General features: G+C 38.5%; 1 protein-coding gene across 9 annotated transcripts in view; it reads left to right on the top strand.

Annotated features, from left to right (window-relative positions):
• The window catches only part of PLEKHA7 (pleckstrin homology domain containing A7), a 1,124,460-nt gene that overhangs the window by 827,293 nt on the left and 270,556 nt on the right, over positions 1-26,611 (top strand). For 5 of the 9 annotated variants that reach the window (XM_086956042.1, XM_086956040.1, XM_086956047.1 and 2 more), the window contains one exon: positions 21,188-21,274. In XM_086956042.1, the coding sequence (XP_086812168.1) occupies positions 21,188-21,274 (87 nt within the window). The remainder of the gene's footprint in view (positions 1-21,187; positions 21,275-26,611) is intronic. The other 4 variants (XM_086956043.1, XM_086956041.1, XM_086956045.1 and 1 more) reach the window with 1 other exon arrangement.

Genomic DNA, 26,611 nt, shown 5'->3' with positions numbered 1-26,611 from the left:
TTATCATTCCGTCAAAGACTAGATTGGTAAATTGTACTTCCATTTTCTGAGCACAAGTCATAGATCCAAGCCACCCTTCATGTGTAGGAGCAGTGTCCGATCACCAGTTCCCTGCAATGTCTCTCTTAATCAGCAGCATACCTAAGTCCACCAGAAACCATTCTCACTGTAGTCTTCCAATCTCTTTTGCAGCCCCCAATAATATAACTTTAAGTGGGAAATCTATGAGTCTTTCCAATACAGATCCCTCTTCCCAACACAGATAACAAAGTGTGTATAACTTTGCTCTAGAAGGCTTGAATGATCAGACATCTATACTATGGAGGTAAAATGCACACCTGATATCTTGAATGATAGGTAGATTGTAATCTTCTGTTTGTTTACAGACCCGTCTACGGGGGGAAAGTAAATCCTGTACAGATGTCTTACAGAAATCGAGCAGAAATATCCAAATTGTGGGGTGCAGTGCTTAATTTGTGAAAACTAGCGTCGGTGCCCGAAGCTTTGCTCAGAAGCCGGTGACATTGATGGACAGTATGCAGAACAATGTCATACATTCACCCCAGTTCAGAGATCTGGGCCTAAATCCATCGTTTTTTTGCTCACCATGCTATTTCAGTTTGGACACAAGCCATGTGCAAATCAGTCTTGACCCTGTGCCCAATGGGAACAGTCAAGCCCGAACTGCCAGGCAAGGTCCTCCCTGGACTGAAAGCAAGCATCTTAGGACCAGTTTCCAGCTTTCAGCCCTCATCAGCCAGGATAGCTTGACTCTAGTGGCATGGAGAGTCTGGGCCTATGGTGGGGCATACCCATCCCACCCGGGGTGACAAATGCAAAAAGAACGCTTGATGGACAGAATGCAGAACAGTGTCATACATTCACCCCAGTACAGAGCCCTGGGCCTAAATCCATTGTTTTTTTGCTCACCATGCCATTCCAGTTTGGACCCAGCCATATGAAAATCAGTCTTGACCCTGCGCCCAATGGGAACAGTCCAGCCTGGACTGGAAACATCATTTCAGACACAATAGAGCCACCCAATAATCCCCTAGGGACTGGGTATCGTTAATAACAATAACAAAAGAGAATCCCTAAAGGAATCATTTATACAGTAACTTGATTATTTGGTCGTGTCATATCAATGAACACTTACTTATGGAATTGCCACAGGAGCTTGTAATGATAACAAAAGTTTATCAGAAAATATATAATCCTTTAATGATGCATAGATTTTTTTGATCAATTAATTTTTGGCAACATCAACTACCACTTAATTCAAACAATGTTGAGTGGTAGGAGAACACCTTACGCATTAAACATGAGTTTTTTTAAATAACCATGTTCAGAAATACATTACACATATTCAGTTGGTGTGTAAAACCAAATTAAATGATTTAGGTAGAAACGGTGTTCATACGTCGACGTTTCGGTCCCTGGTGGTACACATCCTTGGGACCATCTTCAGGACAAGAAGTTGCACGATAATATAACTAGTAATGGCAACTGAATCTCACTATGCAAAATGGACCAACCAATCGGCCATGTGTGCTGGATTAAATGTGACATATGTTGGTCTCAAAATTGACCTAGTAAACGGGATAGGAGAATCTGATCCGAGGCGCCCGACTCTACAGTTCTGGTGCAACTTCTTGTCCTGAAGATGGTCCCAAGGATTTGTACCACCAGGGACCGAAACGTCGACGTATGAACACCGTTTCTGCCTAAATCATTTAACTTGGTTTTACACATCAACTGAATATGTGTAATGTATTTCTGAACATGGTTATTTAAAAAAACTCATGTTTAATGCGTAAGGTGGTCCTCCTACCACCCAACATTGTTTGAATTAAGTGGTAGTTGATGTTGCCAAAAATTAATTGATCAAAAAAATCTATGCATCATTAAAGGATTATATATTTTCCGATAAACTTTTGTTATCATTACAAGCTCCTGTGGCAATTCCATAAGTAAGTGTTCATTGATATGACACGACCAAATAATCAAGTTACTGTATAAATGGACTGGAAACAAGCATCATAGGACCAGTTTCGGGCTTTCGGTCCTCATTAGCCAGGATATTTTGACTCCAGTGGCATGGAGAGCCACGTGACCCACATCTGGGCATAGCCGTCCCACTCAGGGTGACAAATGCAGACATATAGCTGTGTCTGAACTGGGGGGGCAAAGTGAGCTAAAGAATGATGATGGATTCAACCCAGATCTGTGACTGGGTGTGAGTGTTTGAAAAGTTTCAGCACTCTGTCCATCATCTCCTTGTGTTTGCTTTGTTCGCCCTAAGTTGGCAAGCTATGCCCAGACTTGGGCCCTTGCTGACTTTGCCACTGGATTCAAGCCAGCCTTGCTGAAGACGGCTGATAGCCCGAAACCGGTCCCAGGATGCTTGTTACCGGTGCAGGGAAGACATGACTTGGCAGTTCGGGCTGGACTGTTCCCATGAGGCACAGGATCAACACTGATTTGCATATAGCTGTGTCGGAATTGGGGTAGCAAAGTGAGCTAAAGAATGATGATGGATTCAACCCAGAACTGTGACTGGGTGTGAGTGTTTGAAAAGTTCAGCAATCCGTCCATCATCTCCTTGTGTTTGCTTTGTTCTTTAATCCACTACCAGACACTCCCTGCCCCTTTTCTCTCACTTGCAGGTTCTCTTTTCTCCCTTTTTGATTGTTTTCTACCTTTGTTTCGCTCGTTCTTTCTTTCACGCTTGTGTGTTTTCCCTCTCTCACACTCTGGAAATATGAGATGCAGGAAAATAAGTACCGGTCCCCAGAAATAGGTGCCGGTACTTCTTACCAGGAACCACCTGCTCAAATTAAGCACAGGTGGGATGTGTGTAGTGCATCCCTCCAATCTTATTTGACCAAGGTGCCCAGGTTTTCTTTTCCGAGTGACCTCAATGCTGGCAGGTAATTTGGGTAGTTGCTGTTCCGATAATGGTAAATTTTGAGATTCTCTTCTTACTGAAGTTTTCAATTGTAAGTTGTGCTGCTAGGGGCTGTACTGGGGGGGTCAGCAATTGTGGTCAATACATCTCAAACATGTGCCTTAGTTGAAAGTATCTATAAAACCTGGATTTATGTTGCCTTTATTCCCCCTGGTATTACAACAACATCAGGAGACCTACTCACGTAGACTCCGGGACAGTCAAACCATATAGGAGTCACAGAGGTTCCAGGAGATAAAGTATGCATGTACCACAATTATACAATAGAAAAACTATGCAATAAAAAACAGTGCCAACACAAAAAATTCAAAGAAATTTAAATTATTTAAATATTTACCAAAATGATATCATAATACAATATACATACATATAATTAGTGCTCAACATGTTACACTGAACAACCACATACAAACAATATACAGTGTAAACATTAACCAAAACAATGGTTGGGGGTTCAATGGTCTGAACCAGATGAAAATGATTGCAACCAATGCTTCTTCCCCAATTTGCCAATGATGCGTCAACTACATTTTGACACTCACACTTTACTTGGTCATCGTCAGGACAGAAAATGTTTGGAGCAGAAAAGAACATAAATGTGATGACCACTGAACAAAACACCTAGCCACTAGATTAAGCATCACAAGGGAATCCTCCTTGAAAATTACGATTGAATTACTTGCAGTGTATGTATCCCCTAAGACTGGAAGACCATTGTAAGCTGCCTGGATGCCGACAGTGATTCTTAATTCAGTCCCTCTGAGGAGAATTGAGTTGTGTAATTTGATAATCGTTATTGTGCCGAACTTTCATTTTTGTCAGAAGGGGCTTAATTTAGATTCTTGGTTCCTGAATGGGCCTAAAGAGGAATAGAATTGATACTGGGCCCTTGTAACCTTTTGGTCTTCTAGTCTTAGGGGATACATATGCTACAAATGATTCAGTCTTAATTTGCAATGAGGATTCCCTTGTGATGCTTAATTAGGTGGTTAAGGGAGTTTTTTCAGTGGTCGTTAACATTTATGTTCTTTCTGCTCAAGACATGGTATGTCCTGATGATGACATAGTAAATTGTAAGGGTCAAAACATTGTCGGCAAATCATTGGCAAATTGGGGAAGAAGCATTGGTTGCGATAGGTTCCATCTTGTTCGGACCATTTCATAGATTTCAAAACACCCCAGCCAATGTTTTTGTTTATGTGTACACTGTATACTTTTTATATGTGATTGTTTAGTGTAACATTTTCATCACAAATGTTTTGTCGGTATATTGTATTGTGATATAATTTTGGACAAATAATTATTTCAATAACATTTTCAATTTCTTTGAATTTTTTGCGTTTGCACTATTTTTCTATTGTATAGTTTTTCTATTGTATAATTGTGGTACAGACGTACTTTGTCTCCTGGAAGCTCTGTGAATTCTTTATGATTTATTCCCCCATGAGCATGGCAACACAATTCATATAATTTCTGCCGACCCAGGATATCCCACTATGATCCCACAACCATCCAATTGTGCTGTATGCACTAAGTACACTCTGTCATAGTGGTGTGTCCTGCATGATCATGCCTTTCCAGTTCATCCAACGAGGGGGCTTCATCAGCTAACCCCCGAAATTATGGTTGAAAGCGGGAGGGTCCTTATGGGGGATCATAGAGAAGTTTCTTCCAACAGGTCACAATCAGCACAAAAGTCCACATCCCAACATAATCAATTGTTTACAACGCTGATCAATTGAGTGGCCAAATAGAAAGGGTGCATATATTCCATTCCCTACCCTCTTCATGCACTGAATGGGTATATACATCAAAAGCGTTTGACTTGTTTACCAAGAGGAGATTGTCTGGGTAATTTTGGCACATCTAAAGAATCTTTGGAAGTAGAATCATTTTATATAAAGCTATCCTCCTAATAAATTGATGCGTAGCCTGCTCCTGCTCTGTGTATCTCTCTATCCCTTCTATCAGGGGTGTCATGTTTAGTTCCCACAATTTTGTAGGGTCTGAGGCAATAATTTGCAGACATTTCACCGTATGGCAAACACATGACTCACTCTTGAGGCCAGTGTCTGCCCCACAGTGATTGCTATTTTCTTTCATTTTTGAACGGGGATGTCCCCCACACACCACTGCTGCCCTTTCCAACCTGTTGACAGGAATTTCCATATTTGCGACTGCAGTCATATTTAATGAGGCACGGCAGAGCTTGTCATGATATGTCCTTTGGCAGGAAAACTGAAGGCTTAAAGTCCAAATGCCAGGGGCAACATGTATACTCAAATATTTAAAGTCTGAGCTTTAAATAGTTAGTTGAATGCACCTTAAGACTGACTTTTCCCATGTCACTCAGAGACCAGATGCCTTGCTATAGAGTGCCAAAATGTGCATCATTTACTGTTACTAGGTAATGCAGAAAGAGAAGCATGTCATCTTGTATCCTGTCTTCAATGCTCCTTTGGAATTCCCTATCAACAATTTGTGTTGTATCTTTTCCGGGAAACAACACTTACAACGCAACTTTTACAACACACTACCTTTACAACGAAACTTTTACAACGCAACATCCATTACAATGCATGCCATTACAACGCAACCATTACAACGCATGTCACTACAACGCATACTACTACAATGCATACCTTTACAACGCAGTCATTACAACGCATACCATTACAACACATACCTACACTATCCAACACTTACCATACTGTTGCACCCCCTGGAGTTAGAATAGTAATTTTTACCCCTACAGTATCCAATACTTACCCTACAGTTGTACCCCCTGGAGTTAGAATAGTAATTTTAACCCCTACACTATCCAACACTTACCCTACTGTTGCACCCCCTGGAGTTAGAATAGTAATTTTTACCCCTACACTATCCAATACTTACCATACATGCAATGTAATGGTATGTGTTGTATTGGTATGCGTTGTAAATGTAGTATGCGTTGTAGTGGAATGCGTTGTAAAGGTAGTTTCAAAGATTTCGTTGTAATGGCATGCGTTGTAATGGAATGCGTTGTAATGGATGTTGCGGTGTAAAAAATGCGTTGTAAAGGTATACGTTGTAAAAGTATGCGTTGTAACGACATACATCCATCTTTTCCACATATTAGATTCCTTAGTCACAGAGTATTTGCTTATTATGTCAAATTACAATGCTCTTTTTTGCCTACGATCCTTTATCAGAGCCCCCGCTTGAATGCTTTGTGAATGCTAAAGATGCTCCCCTAATTGCCTCTCATTTGCAATGCTGCCGTCTTGAGAAGTTCATTGCCACAAACAACAATGCAATAGGGAGAATATTTTAAGTAATCTTAGTCCACTGGTAATCACTTGGGTCACATCCTAGTCAATCTTTTTTTGCCATTGTGCCACTCTGGATAAAGATAAGGCATGTGCAAATCAGGCTTCTGCTTCAGCTGGAACAGTCCAGCTCAAACTGCCACATCAGGTCCCTTTAGATGGGAACACAAGCAACACCAGACAGGGTTACTATTTTAGCTAATAATACATTCTTAATCATGTTGGGAGATGGGCGTAAAAAAAATTATACTTTCCAGAGCGACCAATTACCAAAGTTATGTTTAGGAAAATTGAATAGTTTAGAATTCATTTGATGAAATTTTTCTTTCTCGTGTTTTATGTAAAAAAGGCTCTTTGTGAATTCAAAAGATAATAATAATGCCCAAAGCTTTTTCCAATTGTCATTTCAATTATAAAATTCTGGACTTTGAAAAATGAGCAAATGTTGTCCTCTAAAGCTAGTTTGACTTGAAATGTTACACTCTCATCTTTATTACCTTGAGGGAATAGCAACCATATTATGCTGACGCTCTATAAAGTGTGAAAAATATTTGATATGTCTGTTAGAGATGCTCATCTTTAGCTGACGTCGTCATATTTCAAGAGCAAGTATCTTCGTAGTTTATTGATCACTTTTTGCTGCTTGACCTTTCCTGTAATACACCATCAAAACGTTGTGCGAAAAACATGACACAAAAAGGGAATTTAAAAGAACAATTCCAGTTTTTTGCTTCTCAAAAGTGCTTCAATGTTTATAGTCTTTCCCAGACTGTTGCCATGCCAACGGTTTCTGCTTCCTATCGGTGGCGGCCTGTACTTTGACCAGGAAGGGGGGCGGTCGGGGCACAAACACAAACGCTCACTCACACTCAAGCATTCACACACGCACGCACACAAATCCATTCACAGCACTCATTCCCAAATATTCATGAACACACCAAACATTAAACGTAAAATCATACTTACCTGCACAGCTCTACCGATCCCAGGAGGGTTGGGGCTGCTGCCTTCCTTCATTGAAAAAATGAAAACATTCACAATTGGTTCTGTCGGGTGCTTATTATTTCTTTAGGTTTTTCTGATTATTCAAAACAGTTATTTACACACAGTGATTTATTCGCAAGAAATCCAAACCATATGGGGTATTTCAAAGGCTTTTATAAATTTGCATCATTTATAAATACCCTCATTTCAATATTTGTAAGGCTGTTAGAAAAGGCATATAGTGACACAAAATAAGTGAGGAAGGTGACATATTGTGCTCAGTGATCATGTGAAGGTGTAATATGTACAAGGGAAATTGGGGTGGATGATTTTGGCCAGAGATGCAAGAAGTTTATCCAGTAAATCTGCGGACTGAATGAATAAGCCTTGTTGCAGAAATCTTTATAACTGGTCCAATTGTTTATGCTGTCACATGATCACTGAGCACAAAGTGTCACCTTCCTCACTTATTTTGTGTCACTATATGCCTTTGTTAACAGCCTTGCAAATATTGAAATGAGAGTATTTATAAATGATGCAAATGTATAAAAGCTTTTCAAATACCCCATATGGTTTGGGTTTGGATTTCTTGCGAATAAATCACTGTGTGTAAATAACTGTTTTTAATAATCCGAAAAACCTAAAGAAATAGTAAGCACCCGACAGAACCAATTGTGAATTTTTTCATTACTGCCCAGGTTCTGAGGGATACTGGGCTACCCCAATGTATAAGATTGCCTTCCTTCATTGGATACCTAATGTAAGCCAATGAGGGAAGACAACAGTCCCTCACTCGTTATAGAGTAGGATGAGTTCATTGAGACTGCTGACCACATCCCACTCTGTGATGAGGTGTCAGTGATTGACACTTGACCCTGGGACCTTTAGGGCTTAGAACTCCTTGACAATCCCCCTTGTTATGGGGGGGATGGCTTTGCCAGGCTGAGGAGGTCACACCCACAGGAGCTGTGACTTCTTCAACCCGGCAAACCAGCTCAGCCAGCCAGGAACCTGCACATTTAGCGCATGTCAAGCTCCTGGCTGCCTGAGCTGAAAATAAAGAACATCAGCCTGACAGACACTCTGTGTGGTGGTCAAAAGGTGACAGGGCGTGGCCCCTCAGCCCATTAGGATGAGCTGCGGTGGCTTCCTATCCTATTTGCTTGCTACTAGAAGGCCTCACTAGCAGTTCTGTAACTAGTGCATAGTTGCGTGTAGGCATCTACAATTTAGGGGGTGTCTGTTTGTTTTTTAATGACTTTTTGAATGTTCCTTGTTCAGCTACCTTGACTTTTCTCTCTGTGCATACGTATTGAGATACATTTCCTACAACATTCGGACTTAGGTAAGATTATGGCTACTAAATGACATTTGCTGGTTCATCATTTTAGATGACCTGTCGTGTTTATTTTCCTGATTCTGCCATATTATGAGCATTTGAACATGAATTGGATAGGATCTGGCATTGTCTTCTTAACAGATATACGAATATAATGTAATTGAAAAGTATGACACCTCAAGTCACATATTGGTCACATGAGTAGGTGCACCTCCTGATCAGAAACGTGTGCCTGTGCTTTTCTTATGTTTAATGATTTTGGTGAAGATTGTAAGAGAAGCCTGTTCCATTAACAGAGTCCTTCAACTGAGAGGCTTCTTTTCACCTTCTTCTTCACAATCACATCTTTCTGACAGTAGATATTATTTTAATGAAATGGCAGTTTTTTAAATTTGGCTTTGGAACAAATCTTTCTAGTTTGAATGGAGATTTGTGAAGTATGAGGTATCCCTGAAATGCGCTGGGCTTAACATAATCAATCATGTTGCACATAAATAAATCGTACTAAAAATAAATCTTTATTGGGTGTATTAAGAGACAAGTGGTTTTATAGACTCTATTCGGAGACTCCAATTTAGTTTGAGTACAAACGATGAATCTCCAACTAGAACCTATTTGCGTATTTGTATTCTGACTGTTTTAATTATTGGGCCATGATTTTGAGTTGAACCCCCCGGATAAAGGATGAATGTGGGCAGTGTGTTTACCATGGTTAATCTAACATATTGTACATATGACAATGTACAGAAATCTTTTTTTCTTAAATTAAATTGAATGTGACTTCGTTAAAGTGCTAATGCTTGTTTGTTTTCTTTTTCATGCTTTTACAATTTTGCATTAATGTATCCAAATTAATCCATATTCAATAATCCATACCCACAAGCGGAAATGAAACTAATCAAAATGTGAACCCATAAATTATATAATTAACAAACCTGACATTGACATCTGGAAAATTACCTGGCAGAAGGGAAATTTCAAAGGAAGTAATTAAGAAAGAAAGAATTATTTACAATAGTCAGAAATTAATCAAAGCAAAAACAGATAGATAGAAATATGCAAGATTCCTAAGGGCATAATTGTGACTCTCCCTAGAGAAAAATATTACCAGACGAGGCAAGCCATGCATGCTTGTTTATGAACAATGCTTGTAAATGATCAACGATGAAACATTGTTGAGAGTGGAGTCATTACATTCGAAGTGGTGATCAGTAGTTTAAGAAATAAGGGCGATTAGCTTTGATCATATCTGCTCTTTGTCCCATTCCTCAGGTCTTAGTGCTATTTCACGATTCAGAACACAATCACAGAGAATCTGTGCATGCGCAGTTGTGCCCACAGGTTCAGGGCTATATGAGGGACTCATTTACATTGTCAATAGTAATGCTGAAACTCTGCCGCAGATCTGGACCAACATTGGATGCTCCTGCTGGTGTGCAGGAATGTCCTTATCATTTATTTATTTTATTTTGAAGGTTTTATATAGTGCGAACAAGACCCTTGCGGGTATCAGAGCGCTTAACATGGCAGATGTTATCCATTGTAAGCACTCGGGTCATTATTGAGACCCTTTGCCAAGAAGATCATCATGGAGCACACAGATGCCTATGTGGGCCTCCCTTTGTATCATTACGAAGATGATGCCTTTTGCATTGAACACATACGCAAAAACTCCTTTTTATTTATTTTTGAAGGAAAGTCTAAGTTTACTTCCTCGAATAGGGAAGCAAAGTATCTTATTGATGGGCAGACAAGAAACCACAGAAGCTGCGAGTAAAGTTTCCCAAAAAAAACACCAATGTCTAATAGATTTGGCAATTGAAGCATGCAAAGGTTTACTGCAAAATAATGCATCATACGTAGTTCACTCATCTTCCTGTATGTTTCTAGCTTTGCTTAGAAAAATAAATAATGTATTTACTGCGTGCCGTTGATATGTTTCAGAGGAGAGATTTAACTTTTTGCTCAGTGAAAATAACTTAAGACGTCCTGAAATATCCAAAGATTAGCAAAAGGAATCACAAATGTGTTGGTCTGTTCAAAAATATTAACCCTTAGTTTCACGAATATATTAAATACATCTCCAAAGTCACAATTAAATGAACCAGATATACTGTATTCACCGATCCACGCGAGAGGGCATCAAAGTATTGCTCAGACAAGCTGACCAGTTAATGCATTGTAAAGATTTCTCTGTGATATGCTCATGCAGATATGCCGACAGAGATGGAAGTTAGAGAGGGGAGTCTGACAGTGTCAGTTCCATTCTTTAATTTATTATGAGGCGGGGGAGGTTTTTGTTGGGAAATTCTGGGCTGCCTCCACATGTTAGAAATTGATATGAATAAACCACAGTGCAGTGAAAGATGTGCCTCATTTGTCTTAACATCCCTTCTCACCTGCCATGAAGATGAGGATGACATAAACATCTTTTAGGAAACCAGATGTGTGACTAAGGCAAGTGCACAAATGTTGGCCTTTGGAGCTGGTGCATACAGTGAACAATCTCCTTAGCTGGTCACAGCTACATGTTGTTAGCTTCGGCTTTCTTACAACTTTGCAATGCTCTGTCGGACTCTCACTAACCACAAACTTTAGGAACCAGTAATTTGAACATACATTAGACCAATTGTTGAAACCAAAGATGAGGTACAGAGGAAGCTTATCGTTTCAAGTATAGAGTCTACACAGCAGTCACAGTATTTCCAGACACAACTCCACGTCAGCAATGCAACGGGAATTAGAACTGATGCATCCAAAAACTAACATGTGTCACCACTATTTTGAGCCTTCCAGTCTGAAGGATATGAATGTGTGTATTTGAAAGAAGTTTTCAGCAGACTGCCCAATTTGAAAAGGATAACCCCAATTCTATTTTATTTATTTTTCGTTAATCTTTTATGGTTTACCCCTCATACTTTGCATTGTATCAGGTAGAGCCAGTGGCCTTCCATACTACTGTACTACATTCACAATCTTCAAGCTGTTTTATCAAAATAAACAGTAATTGTCTCTGCAGTGTTCATTCAGATTAGCTCATTAGTATACTTTGCTGTTGAAGTTTTATCACGAAGGATGCACAATTTTCTCCTGTATATACTTAATTATTTACCTCACATAAGATCCTCTTCTATCTCTTGTATTACAAATATACTATTTATAATACTTACCAAAAGTAATGTACTTATTGCATATATCCGCTACTTCTATTAGAGTTCCGCAAAGCATGAACAGTCCTTAGCAATTGACAACTATACATCCATAAATAGCATGCAAAGTCCCACACTTCATGAAAGATCCGGTCTCTCCGATTCATTCGCTTAGCTTCTGGCTCTCTATAAAATAGGAGTCATAAAATGGTGCTGTTTGATGTATTCTGGCAAAAATGTATTGCAGAGAAGCCTTTCGGACTGCTGCAGATTTCAAGTTCTAGTGGCTCACACAATTAATGTGTCAATCCTTGTGTAAGGCCAATAAGTATTTTTGTGCCCCTCTTGGCTCGTCTTAGTTGTAGTATCAAAGGATCTGTTTCATGTTACTGTTTGTACATTAAAGTGTTATTAAGAAATCTCCATTTTCTGAACTGACCCAGCACCCGAGAAACTTGTGTTCTTATTTATATAGCTAATATAGTACAACTTGTATTAAACAATAAACACAGATATCACAAATAGAAAAGACTTCCCAAACAAAATTATTAATCAGACAAATGTCTTGATTGCAGTTATGTCAAATCCTCTATTGACACGCAGTTATCCTCCTTTTTCTTAATTTTTTTTAAAAAAAGACCACACAATTGCTTTGCCGCCAACATAGTTCATCCAACTTGGGAATTCTTCAGGGCTAGAGCCAATTACAAAACACTATTTACAATATGTACATATTTAAAACTTCAAATTCATTACAAATATACCATTAAACAAACTTGTGCAGTTAAATAATATTCTGTAACTGCATATCAAACATTAGACATCATGACTATCTTATTTGGCAACTAATGCGCTGGGAAGCCATTAGCACAAAACATCTTATTTACATTACAAATTTTGTAGGCAAGGGAGGGAGCACAGCTACTTAACTCGTCATATGTTTATATGTTTCATATATAGGCATTCAAAGCGTCTTTAGTTTATCGGTATAAAAAGGTAGGGTGCACTGGTACTTGGCATATGATGCTATTATTTCTATTAAGGAAAATAAGAGCACCTCTATGTGTCACATTATTCTTTTGTATACTGGCTATATCCAAGTTCAGAGAGTCCTTGTAGTTTGTCCTAAACAGACAATACTGAATCTTACCATCGTGATCTTATTTGGGCTTTATAGTTTTATAGGCCATAGATCAAAACACTTGATAAGTGATCCGCAGTCTAGCCATTGAGTAACATGACAATGCATAATAAACATCAAGTAAAATAAATATAATCATACTTAGTTACAATGTTTTTTCTTTAGTTGTTGACAAGTATGGCTCCACGCCAACTCTAACAATAACAAAGGAATACAAAGGGTTTTTACAAGTAAAAACATTTTATATATTACTACTAAAACATGTTCAATTATGTGTTGCCATTCAATGTATGGAGCATCTCCTTGTCACATTTATTTCCATTTCTTTGTATAGCTCTTGTGGCATATCATTTATCTACAATATCTCAAAAATCACTGCGATCTGGATTGTGACCTTTCAAATTTCTCATAGCTTTGTAATCGACCTTTATTAGGACCCGCAGCTTATGATCATATACATATAAGTATGGGTTCCAGATACTTCCTGTATTTTTAACAAGATATTTCATTCATACATGTGGTTCAAATATTATGAGATCATTGTTTACTAGATGACCCAATCCTTTAGATACCACTATAACTTAAATAAAATGTCACTTACTGAAAAAAACGATCCCCGTTATTTGTGAGGATTCCGTAGTCTAGATAGGTTGTCCAAAATGTTAGTCATTCTACATGTTATAAAACAAAAAGTATGTTTCAGTAAAAGCCTTCTAGGTAATATAAGGGGCAAGATTAGGCAAGGTTTACAACCAAATGATTCATTAAACATGACTGTGGCCCAGTATAATAAATAAAGTAATGTGACTTAATAAGAGTCAAATTGATGCCTGTAATTGTTCTTCACAACGGTACACAAACCCCCCAGTAAAATCTCCCAGTCCTTGTGAATATCCAACCCTCTCCTGAGTAAATCTGCAAATTGTATACAAAAAGATTGAACACTGTACGTACTTTGTCTTCCTTAATTTTAATATACTGTCAAGTATTTTTGATAATTAAATATCCCTAAGTCTTTGAAAACAGAATCGTAACTGGATTAATTTCACTACAGCGTAAAGCTGACAATGGACAGCCCTATTTGTAAACACACGAGTATGGTTTTAACAGTACTCCTTGGAAAACCAGGTCTGAATTGATAGAAAGAACTACCAGTCACCGAACACACATGTTTTAACGAAAGTATAAAACAGACCCGTTCCCTACTGACACCCAAATATCGATAAAGTAAAACAAATCCCCATTTGTCCTCAACTCTCGATAGAACATGAACAAACTAGAAAATTTTACCATATCTTCTCCTAAGGGCAAGGACACAATACATATGTATTCTAAGAAATCTCAGTTACAGCGGTACTTAACAAAAACATATAGTGACTCATATTATTTCAAAACCGTGACAATCGGGTAGTTATGTATAGGTTTAAACACGTCAGTTTTCCCAACATACTCCCATTGATCGACAAATGCATCTAAAAAAGCCTGTTCTAAGCTAAATTGTGAAACCTACAGGCAGTCAAACATTCATGTGTTGCCTGACAATTTAAAGCCACAGCTATCCTTCATTGCCACCCGACTGTCGGGCGAACATAAACGAGCTCGAAAATACGAGCATAACTCGCTCTAAGTATAGCAACCCAAAGCCCAGTTCTTCTAGATTATCACAGGTGCAGCGGTATTTATGAAATTTACAGGCCATCAAACCTACATGTTTTACTGGAGAATTTTGAATCAAAGCCTTCCTTCATTGCCACCTGACTATCAAACAAACATTAGCGGACTTGACGATCCATACATAACTCGCCCTAAGTATGGCAACCCAAACACAGTATTTCTAAGCCATCGCAATTGCAGCGATACTCACGAAGCAATGTCGTCTCCTCTATGTGAATAAAATCTTCGCCGTAACTCCGCACTGTAAAGAAACGAGCAATTGTCTCCACCGGTTTATAAACCCTCCTTAGATTTCCCGCACCTGGTAACAACCAACTTTGACCCTAGGTCACCTGACCCGACCGATCGCAATGTGCGCCATCTTAACGTGTGTGTTCTCCGCTTGTCACTTGGGAACATTCATCTATATTACATAATTTTAGTTTCAATGAAGGAATGTTTTTTTTTTTTTTTGGCTGCCCGGCGTATTATTTATACCCCCAGAATATTCAGAACCTTCTGAGCCGATGTTTTCTTAGACTGGTTAAAATCCCAATATATTGTGCGTGAATAAACGTCACACTGACATGTCTACGTTATGTATATGTTGCGAGTATATTCTACGAAACAGCATTATCTTCATATCAGACATTATTATTTTAAACGTTTTTTTGTATTAATAATCGTGTCCTCTATAAACACGTGTTATTCAAACATGTAATCTGAATATTTTTCCTAACCAGGTGAAAATCACAATATTCATCTACCGTAGTTAAGAATGTTTGTCATTTTCAATGTCCATTTTGTTATGTATAATTGGCTAAATATTGATGTTACATCTCATTTTAAAATCGCCACCTATTTATATTTCTATCTTGTATGCACCCATTCTTGTTTTAATTCCCCAATTTCTATAGTTATAGATGGGGTCACTTAGGCCAGTACTTTGTTCCATTATTATAGAAGTACTCTGCACCCATAGCCTCATCCTATCCATGACAACACATGCCACATTGGTCCAAATCTCCATTTGCATGCTCTTGAATCCAAATGGATACAACCTATCCTCTTTTAAAAAGTCTTTCTTTGCCCTTAGTCCAACCTCTTTGAATGGAACGCTAAATCTATCTTTATATATAATCTTCAAGACGGTTGTTGCCCACAATGGTAGAAGCCCACTACTGAATGGTACTCTCATATATATATGTCATTAGATATATGATTACTCTGACATAAGGACTAGATTGTCTATAACTACTTAATTTGCATAATAAATATGGATAGCCAAAGTTAAACAAGCAAAATAATTTATGGAAATAACTCACGTTGCCTGGCACTCACAATCGGCATGACCTATTGGAAGGTAGCATTAGATGTTATCCTTTGTTCACCTTAATTCCCTAATAATATCACGTACAATCTGCCAATTCTAATGCACTTTTCTCTTCTTTTTCCCATTTGTTCTTGATAGATCTTGCCCTTTCTTTTTTCAGAGCCTATTCCCATTTAAGATCATAGTTTCAGGATATATAAAATATGTGTCTAACTGCGCACAAGCCCATGTTTAGACTTCAGAATGTAACCCCACTCAGGAGTCTGTACAGGAGCTCTAGCCTTCAGGGTTCCTAAGGAAATATACCATGGACTCAATAAAGATATTTACTTACAAACTGGTATGGGAACAAATTTTTTTGCTTCCCTCAGAAATTCAAACAACTTTCCAACCTCGTGGTGAATGCAACATTTGTACAGATATCTGTAAATGCCACATTTATTCAGTGAATTAATACCCCTCCAAAGCCCATCTATTTCAAATCCCCACATTTGAATTTCCATGTGACACTTCAGATGCCCTTCCAACATCATTATTTATTGATAAATAGCGGCATATTATAGATTTGTGAGTTATCCCTCATACAACGCTTTTGTTTGGAAATAACTTGAAAAAAGAACTCCTACAAATGACAGCTTCATTAGTTGCTATCTAGCATCATTAAAATCAAAATATTTTCCTTTCCTCACATACTGATATCGGCTTTCCCTCTTAGGACATAATTATACACGTTCACAAAAATAAGATAATTTTCCAAAATATTATAGGTGTCTATGCACCCCACCTGGACTTACCCGTGATGTTTTGTACTTGACCATTATTCTAACTTTTGGCATTTTCAATGCATATTTCCCACTTTTGTGTGCTATAAGAAGCCCCAGATGTTCCATATAGTCCATTATCTCGTATTCCTATGTGGCTTTTTAAATCACCTCTAGAGATGTACTTATTTACTTTGTTTGATGAAACATTTTTTTTTAATGTGAAGTGAGTAGCACCCAGTATTGTACTACATTTACGGTTTGGTTTTTTTTACAATGCCATTGTTCTACTGCACTTATCACTCCATCAAAACTTTGATTTTGATGTCGTTTTAAAAACAATTGCCATTGCTTCACTTTTTAAAACCAGGAGAAATCAGAAAAGTTAAACCTGTATGTAACTATCAAATGCTCTTTATATGTATCATGCAAAAAAGATAAATATTTGTATACATATCATGCAAAAAAGATGAACATTTGTATGAATTAGAAACAATACCTGCAAAGATTTTAATCAACCTGAGGGAAGGAAGATCAGAGAATGAAGGAAAAAGCAGGACTTTGAAGCTGTCTTCTTATATGTAGTAAGAAAGTGGCTGGTTACCTAAGAAAGTAGGCTAAGGATCAAATTATCAATACATGGTCAGAGTTTACTCTACCACATTTTAATGTCATTCTTTTACCTACACAAATGATATTCTGAATGAAATTCCTCTCAAGCTTCGAAAGCATCGCAATTATATCATCAAAGTCCAGAATGTTAAGCTTACAATTACCTCTGGAAGTCCTTTTCCAAATAAGTTAAATATATTCCATAGCCCTTTTCCAAAATAAGCGACCCTTGCACAGCACAAAACATATATCAAAAGCTCATTTTAACAAGCTGTAAGGCTCACACAAGTGTTTATGACTGAACCTCAGTATATATTGATTTGCTGAAGACTCTTAGATTTTGTAAATAATATTCTTGTTATTAGAGATGAGTCTATTTCACTGTGAATTAAATATATTATCTTTTACTTTGAAAACAATCTCTCAAACGAATTTAATTTAATGGATGAGCCTTCTTTCATGTCAGTAGGACGAAATTATATATGGAATCAATAGAACCATACACATGTCTGATGTAGATGTTTCCAGAAGAAGAGGAAATGGTGCCTTTTGACATAGTTTTTGAAAATGTAAGACAAGGGTCAGAAATATACAGTACAAAACGTCATACTTTCATTTTCCACAGTCTTATGGCTTATGGATAAAATTCAGGTAATCAAAACGAATCCTAATGCCTGTTTTTTTTAACTTAAGTGTGCATTAAGTTAGCCAGATCAGGAAAACATGTTAAGTCTGAATTTGTTTCAAATGCTGATTTTGCACATTCCAAATTCAATCTATATGAATTACTTTTAAAGTATAACTCTTCTATATGCTGTTGATAACAAATATGTCACTCGTAGAAACATAATTTAAATGTTTCTCATACTATTTTTGTTGTTTGAGTGACTTTATTAATCTTGACACATTTGTATGGTCTTTGCCATAGCTTCTTCAGAAGTACTGCTCTGAATCTTTATTACATTTTCTATCACTTGTCCCATTTATGTTTGTATTCAACTTACCTGTCAAACTAATCATTTTTGTGAGGAGTGTGTGACACAAGGTCTTTGTGTTTTCTTTAGTTAGGTTTGAGTGGAGGGCGCTCCAGTATCCTGTTGTCTCTCTATTGGTCCTCTTTTTGTGTTTAATAGGTTTACTTTGCCAGGCCAAGGTAACAGTTTAAAACTGTACACACAGGCTGAAATGGCATGCTGAGACATGTTTAAAGGATAACTTAAGAGGGAGGTAGATTCCATGCTGCTGGCTCACTAGTAGCATTTAATTTCCACTGCTACTACTTGGGACTTAAAGGTAAATAGCCTTATTTGGTGTAATACAATGTTGCCATGTTTAAAGGAGAGTGCACAAGTACTTTAGCCCTGGCTGGAAGTGGTAAAGTGTGCAGAGTCCTACAGCCAACAAAAACAGGAGGCTGGAAGCAAATAATGGTGGAAATCACACCAAGGATTTCAGGTCCAACTGTATTAAAAGAGCTTTGCATTGTAAATTAATTTCTTAAGTTGCCTTCACCAACTATATTACAATTTGAAAGCAGGAAAGCAGATTCATAAGAAACAGGTATTTGTTTAGTCTTCCTCGTGTGGGTTTTCAGAATTTCAGAGGAAGCGTTTAACGGTTTAATTTCAGTTTGGAGAAACCTGTAAATGAGTTTACATACTGACAGTACTGGCATTCCTTGAAGCATAATATTGCAAGTATAATAATTGCAAATCACTCTCTTCTTCTTCGCACACTCATCATCCATACATACATGTTTTAAGTAACTCCTACTGTAGCCTCCAGGAATTTCTTGTCTTATCTAGTTGATTAAGTATTGCATCAGTTGTTTGCTATGGACAGGTCTAAATTATTTTTATGGACCTTGCTGTTGCTTTTACCTTCGAGGTGTAAACTATTACAACAGCCAATAATATTGAACTTGAATGTGAGCCATATCATTCTACAGATTCTGGACCCAAATTGATATTTTTTTCAAATTTAGGCCCAGTGACTTATTCTCAGATGCCTTAGAAGTAGCTAATGTATTGTCCATCCTCCATTATACCAAATGTCTTGTTCTATCATATTTGACTGAGAACTCTAGGTGTATCATGACCACTGCACAGCTCACAAAAAGTGGCCACTTTATTAACTTTCATGTAAATATTATTTTTGAGTACAGGAAATATTCCAATCAGGAAGAGGTATTACAACAGAGCCTTTTCAAAGAACAGCCTTATTACCAGGTACCCAATTTTACATCACCTCCCAATGACATAGAAATTGGATGGGAATCAACAGAACAGCAGACGTCTACCACTAATTAACTATTAAGGCTCATACAACAGAAGAAGTAAAGCCGACCAAATGTCCAATAAAAACAAAGTCAAACATGATGAGCAAGATAGACTACTGGAAAAACAACTTGATCATATGATTAGAAGAATTTGTTGGGTGTGGGCCAGGAGAACAAGACCAAATCCTACCCAAACAGTGGCAACCCAGCCCAAACAGTGGGGTCAGTGTTTTGTGTTTGGAGCTCCATAAAGTATGAGCAGGTGCAGTTTGCAAATTCTTTTGACCCCACACTCCCAGGCCCAACCAGTGGTAAACAAACGCAGAGAAAAAAGAGAATAAACAGAACAATAAACCAGGGTGTCTGTGTGCAGCAATCAGACGAACAATATACAAGAACCAGAAGTAGTAGGGAGAAGTGAAGAGTATAAGAACCTGGAAACTCGGACTGGCAAACTCAAGTCAACATAATCAATACCTGAATTGCTATATAAGCTCGTAGAGTAAATACAACTAATTTGACACGCAACAGCCTGATTGTATTTGTGAAGCACTTGTTGAATACAGTATTAGGTAAATATCTATCTGTGTAGAGAAATGCTTTGGACAGCAGGGTTGTCTGCATTCTGGAGCACTCTCATTATGGGCACAAAAGGATGTTGGGTTTCTACATCTAGCTGTCATCCGTTAAACAGTGAAGTGTGCTCAGGAAAGACAAAAGGCTGGGCCTAGCTGAAGGGGTTCCCTTCACCTTGCACAACAGACTGTGCATTCCCACCTTTTACCCCACAATATTCCAAATGGCAGTGATTCAGGAAGACTAATCAGCAGCTGACTTCTCTGCAAAAGGCCAAATTGAATTTCTGAAAGAAACTTATCTCTTCTTCCTTCACTTCAATGTCCAGGTCTCCTACCTCCAGCTTCAGGAATGCCAGCAGTACATTTCCACTCTCTGGGAAAATAGCCGATCCTCCATCCTGTGCAGCAGGTCTCGTTTTGGGTACCCAATGGTTCACAGACACTTGGGATATTAGCTCTATTCTGTGTGTAAACATATAGAAGTGGCACTTAACATGACTGGACAAGAATGACTCGGCACCAGTGAAAGAGATAACAAGACTTGGTTACAATTATGGATTCACAAACAAACACTGGTATTCCGCCACAACTGCTCTCTGTGCCACCCCCAGGACAGGGACAGTAGCCTATTGTCAGTGGGCACACAGTAGATTAGTGTAAGGCTAGGGCCAGATTTAAAAAATCAGAATAGCCAATACATCCAGTCATGCACTCAGTGAAGGGGGAAACCACTGTATGCCATGCACGGCACATTGCCATCAGCAACAACATTTGTCTATATTTTGCCACGTCTGACTGGTTAAGTCCATGATGGGTTCAGTAGATGATTTTTCAGGTTGCTCAGGAACTTTCCAGTTCATAGTGAAGAATTGATCATCCCTTTTGGCAAAGGCACCTAAGGATAGTTGACCAATATAGTTTTTGGTTATCAGATATGACCAAACACTATGGAAGTGCCTGACTGATATAATGTTATTATTGAAAAACACTTTAACACTTCCCACTTATTTTCCAGAAGTTTTTTCTAATTGACTGCAATGTGTTCCTGATGATAACTTGATTCTGTTTAATTGATTACAGACTGCTGCTCATTTTGACAGACGTTCCATGCCATCGATGGGATATGTGACGCAGACTGTAAGTGCACCAAGTTTGCATGGAAAGTCGGTAAGCTTTCTGTTTAGATGTCATGTATCTCTGAGCATTGCTCCGAACATTGTATTAATATTGGATGAATTTCTTTTTTTTAGTTTTTTATTGTTTTAAATTGAATGCACACATAAAGTTTGAGTATTATGTACATCTTCAAAAATTGAAACAATCAAGTTGACACAGCAAATCAAGAAACAGAAAGCAGCACATAAAGTTTGTACATCGGTAAAAGCGGATATAAACAGGTTAGCAATGCAAATCAAGAAAAAGAGAGAAAAAAGAGGGTTATGATTCCCAAAATTATAAAGGTGCACAATTTAAGTACATGATTTAAGAAAAAGGGAGCCTCTGAAGCTATACAGTCGCGGCTAGCCAATTAGTGATCGGGGACCAGATTTTTTGGCCCCAAATTTGTTTCTTTAGGCCCCACCTTTTATAAACCGAAAGTTCTAAATTATATAACCATAGTAGCTTGGATCTCCAGTTAATAAATGTAGGAGCATCAGTACTAATCCAATGAGAGGTTATACATAATCTCGTGATAGACATTGTAATTAAAAGAAAACTAGTTTCTGCTCTGTCATGGAGTGTTCCTACCTTCTCCCCTTCAACCCCCAAGATTACCAACTCAGGAGAGAGTGTAACAGGAGTTAACAAAATTAGATTTAAGAAGTGATTTATTTCTTGAAAAAAAGTACTTATTGGATGAATTTCTAATCAGTAACAGTAAACTTTTTTTTTAAATGACAGAGTAAATCTTCCTTTAACCCTGAAGCCATCCCCATGTTAGAAGTGGGTGGATTGAAACAAGAAGGAAACACTAGATAATCTGCCACTATACAAAGAACCTCATTAAAGTGTTTACTTCTAATTTATTTGGAAAGCAATGGCAAAGTTAGCTTTTATATATAGTAGTACCTTGAATTCAGTGTTCATTTGTATTTGAATATATATAACATTTGTGATTGAATGATCTTCACAGTGGCCAGTGCATATGCTTGATAGTTAGCCGTAGCATACACTTGCATGTTCTTAGGCATTAGTGAGGAATACATTGTTTCTTTTAAAATGGAAACATACATATTAACATATCACTGATGGAACTTTAGAATGTGTTTCCATCCTCCTCTGGCCTACTGCATACATGTCTGGACCGACTGTTTTATAGGGGAAAACTTCCTATGCAAACTTTGACATTCTGCTCAGACTATACATTTTGGGACATTTATGTCCACGATTTATGACTATATGACTTTAATTATTTAGCTCACTATGCCTGGTTTGTGGCTGCTGACTCTCCACTATGAAGGAAATGCATGTAGCTGCTTTTCCTGAATCCTTAAATGCATTCCTGGCATATTGCAAGCCCCTCTCCTAGAGAATTGAAATAGATTGTAGCCCCCTGCCGGACCTTGCAACAAATAGCGCCCCCTGCTGAATGCATTGATGCATTTTCACCAGTGCTGGGTGTCTGGAGCTGCTTTGACTTCAGCTTCTCCTGTGATAGGTAAATTCATTAAAGCCAAAGCTACTTTTAGGTTCACATGCTGCAGGACACCATGACAGAAAATGTCTCTGCAAAGCCAGTCTGATAGCGATAATTCACCATATTCCAGTGCAATACTGTAGTGCCTTCCTTAGAGACATGTGGCCGGTTGTTTGTAGATAGAGTAAGTGTTTGACTCCCAAGCAGTTGGGACATGCATTTCTCCATGCTTTTGCTGATGAGGGAGACAGGCAATATACACCGATGACAGTCTGACAGACGAAAATTACACTTTGGGAACCACATTGATCTTGGACTATATTCTTAATCTTTATCAGGGAAATGCCATGCAATTGTAATGAAGGAGGTGTAGTGCAATAACACCTTTTGTTTTACTTTGATCCAAGTATGATAAACATGTTAAAACTATTGTTGTTGTTGTTTCAACTTTATTTCGGCTAATATAGCCATAAAAGCAGGAAGTACAAGAAATACATTTACAATAGTTATACACATTACCCTATACCAGTAATTAGTCACATAATCAGGTTACAACGAATAAAGCGGGGCAATTGAACAATTAATCCATATCAATAATTTTACAAATACCACATTAAAATCAGATTTCATTTCATAATTTAAGTAAAAGAATTATTATTATTATTTTAAAAAGCCAGATTAAAACCTTTAAAAGTCATGTTTTAAAAAGAAAGTAAAATCAGTGCTATCTATGGTAACTTAAGCAGAGTGGGGAAGACTACGGACCCCCTTATTACATTACAGCTTGTGTACAAGTTGTTTTCTAATTAGGTACACGTTAAATAGAAACCTACTTATACAAACAACTACCAGTTGAGAGGTATTAGACTTAATTATACGCTCTGCTTCTTTGTACGATCTAACATCCATGTTTTTACAAAGGGGTCTGATCCAACGGTCTCTAGGTGACTTATAGACCGGACAAAAAAACATTAGATGGACGTCATCTTCTTTTGCCTTTTGAGAGCAGAGAATACAAAAACCACTATAATTTTTAGCCCCACACCCACAGGTATTATTTGCATTCGTCTGGAGCACCCCATATCTAAATTGCAAATATAACATTTTTGCTAGTGGTGGTCCTATCTCGTCCATAAACGGTTCAAATGCAGCAATATCCTTCACATTCAGAAATTTCTGGGTCAATATGCCAATTGATGAACTATGGAGTAGCTCACCATTGAAATAAGCCCAGAAAGTGGACTTTAAGGGTTTTTTACATGGAGGTGTCCTATTCTGAGGCTCTTCCCAATAATGGGATAACCCTAACCTAATACACCAAAAAGAAATATGTTTTAACCAAGCAATTTTCTTGTACTCATCAATCCGAATGACTTCTGTCAATCCACTTTTATAATTACACAGCTCCGGAGTTGTCCAGAGCCTTATCCAATACAACAATAGCTTTAATATTGCTTGGTAATCTATTCGTTTAAGGTCAATATCCAGGAACACTGGAACTAGGGGAGTTCTAGTTGGTATTTTTAACAACCTACGTATGAAATGGTTTTCATCCCGTTCAAAATTGCTTTTACAGCAATGCCCCTAAACCTCAGCACCGTAAAGTGCCGCTGATTGGGCCTTTGCCTTAAATACTTCAAGTGCCGGCGTGATAGCTTTAGAATGACTTGCGCCGTGCACTTTTAGTATGGGCATCGAATTTTGTTTAAAAGACAATCTACTTTTTACCAGATGCCCCTTACATGAAAGTGTACTATCCAACATAATACCTAAGTAATTGAAACTCTCCACATACTCCAATTTTTGATTGTTTAAGGCCAAATTCTTCCTAAAAGACTTTTGCGGGTTTATGGACATATATTTTGTTTTAGACGAATTTATTTCTATCCCCTTCGCTACACAATAACCATAAAATTAGTTCACCAAATTTTGGAGACCCTTCGGGCTCTGAGAGATGAGAATTGTATCATCGGCAAAAAGAAGTGCCGTGATTGCCTCGTCTCCTAGGAGTCATGATTGCAGTCCCTCAGATATGTAGGTATATCATTGACATGTAGTGAGAAGAGCGTAGGCGCCAGCACACAGCCTTGGCGCACGCCACGACTCACAGGAATGGGCTTTGATACTTCACCTCCCTTCCCCCATCTGACTTTGGCATAGTTCCCTGTGTGTAGTCTGATGAGTTCTTGAAGTAACTCACCGGGGACCCCCATATTCCTTAGTGTGGTCCTTAGTGTGGTCAATTGTTCTGATCCAAACTGCTCAATGCATGATATCTGTTATGAGTTGAGATCTCAAAGTTTGGGCTTGTGCTAGAATTTGGGTGCCTACTTGTGGTATTATGCACAGGACCCTTGGCTAAATGGCTATAAAAATAACCCAAGGGATGCACACCCACACTATTCTCACCCAGTTTCAGGGATGCTGCTCTAAGTAGCGCAGTCGCAACGTGTTGGGGGTGTCTAAAATTGATAACGATACATTCACCCCTACAAGTTTTCGTGCCATTACCAATCCAGGGTACCCCTCTTGTTGTTAATATCTGATCTGAATAGTTTATCGGGAACCCACAGTTCTTATTCAGCCACGAAACAGTTTTATACTTAAGCGAATCATGTGATTCCTTGCTGAAGTCGGACTGGATAGTGTCTAAGGGTGGAACATTTGAAAGTACAACAAAATATGGTTCACAATCTGGTGGGAGATCAATTGGGCGTACTTTCCTCGGTTTGGCTGATGACCCCACTATATTCGTTGGGACCGCTGGGACCACTTTAATCTGTGTAGTCTGACCAACCGATCGACCCGTCTCCCTAACTATAGCCGAGCTTGCCTCCCCCACCAATGGCTTCTGTACAGAATTATTAGGTAGAATATCCCTTTCTACTGGTTTCAACCTCTCATCGCTAATTGTCTGGGTTAGAAGACCTCCCAATCTAAACACTTCAGCCGTCAGAAGATCAATTTTTGCCACTAAAGGCTTAACAACAGTTTCTAATTTAGCCTCAAGCATCTTGGCTATATGATCCAAAAGGTCAGAGTTCATGTTTGTGTCACTGGTAATAGTCATAGTTCCCTTGTGACCAATGGTGCTCCTCTGCACTATTTCAGATCTTTTCTTATGATGTGTTCATCCTCGCTTTGTCTGTGTTTTCCTGCATTTTCTTACTGCTCTCTTAACTGTAGAGCACCGTAGTGAAGCGTCCGTTGAGGCACCTTGTAAATCCTGATCTGGTACGTCCTGATCTACAACTGATACCATCGGAATTTCCACTAGTGGGACATCAGTTAGAGCATCATAGATAGGAGGAGGGGCCAAAATTAAGCCACTACTGACGCCAGGGGGTGTAGTAGTTATCACAGGCGGATCTTCCCGACCCAGTGATTTCCTTCTGTCGTTATTAATTTTGCTCACCATTTTAACTAAATAGTTATCCATGGTTGATTTATTCTTGGCCATTAAGAATAACTGAAATTACCCCCCAAGGGCAGTTATACCGTTTACATTACGGCTAGTTGGGGATAGGCAGACGAAATAGTCACTGTAACCCTACAAGTACTTCCTATCTATAGTATGAAACAAATGATACTACAATTGAAAATAAGAAAGACAGTCACGAATATATATCCAGATGCTTACTTCTTGATATAGTCACGACCAGGGGGTGTGGCCCTGCCCTGCCTCGGTCTGCCCGGACTGCATAGACTGCCACGCCCTTGTTCCGGGCTTCTCCCGGGCAGCTCCCACGCGCGACTTGCGGGGCGAGAGGCATTCCTCTCCCTTTACGCGCCTCCGGGCACTCTGGTCTCGTCACTTTCGCGCCACAGCCGCCGAGGCACCTGGGGATTTAAGTCCCAGCCCTCAC

The sequence above is a fragment of the Lissotriton vulgaris genome, chromosome 2_1 (genome assembly GCF_964263255.1).
Source record: "Lissotriton vulgaris chromosome 2_1, aLisVul1.2, whole genome shotgun sequence".
NCBI classification, from domain to species: Eukaryota; Metazoa; Chordata; class Amphibia; order Caudata; family Salamandridae; genus Lissotriton; species Lissotriton vulgaris.
This window is presented reverse-complemented; position numbering and strand designations above follow the sequence as displayed.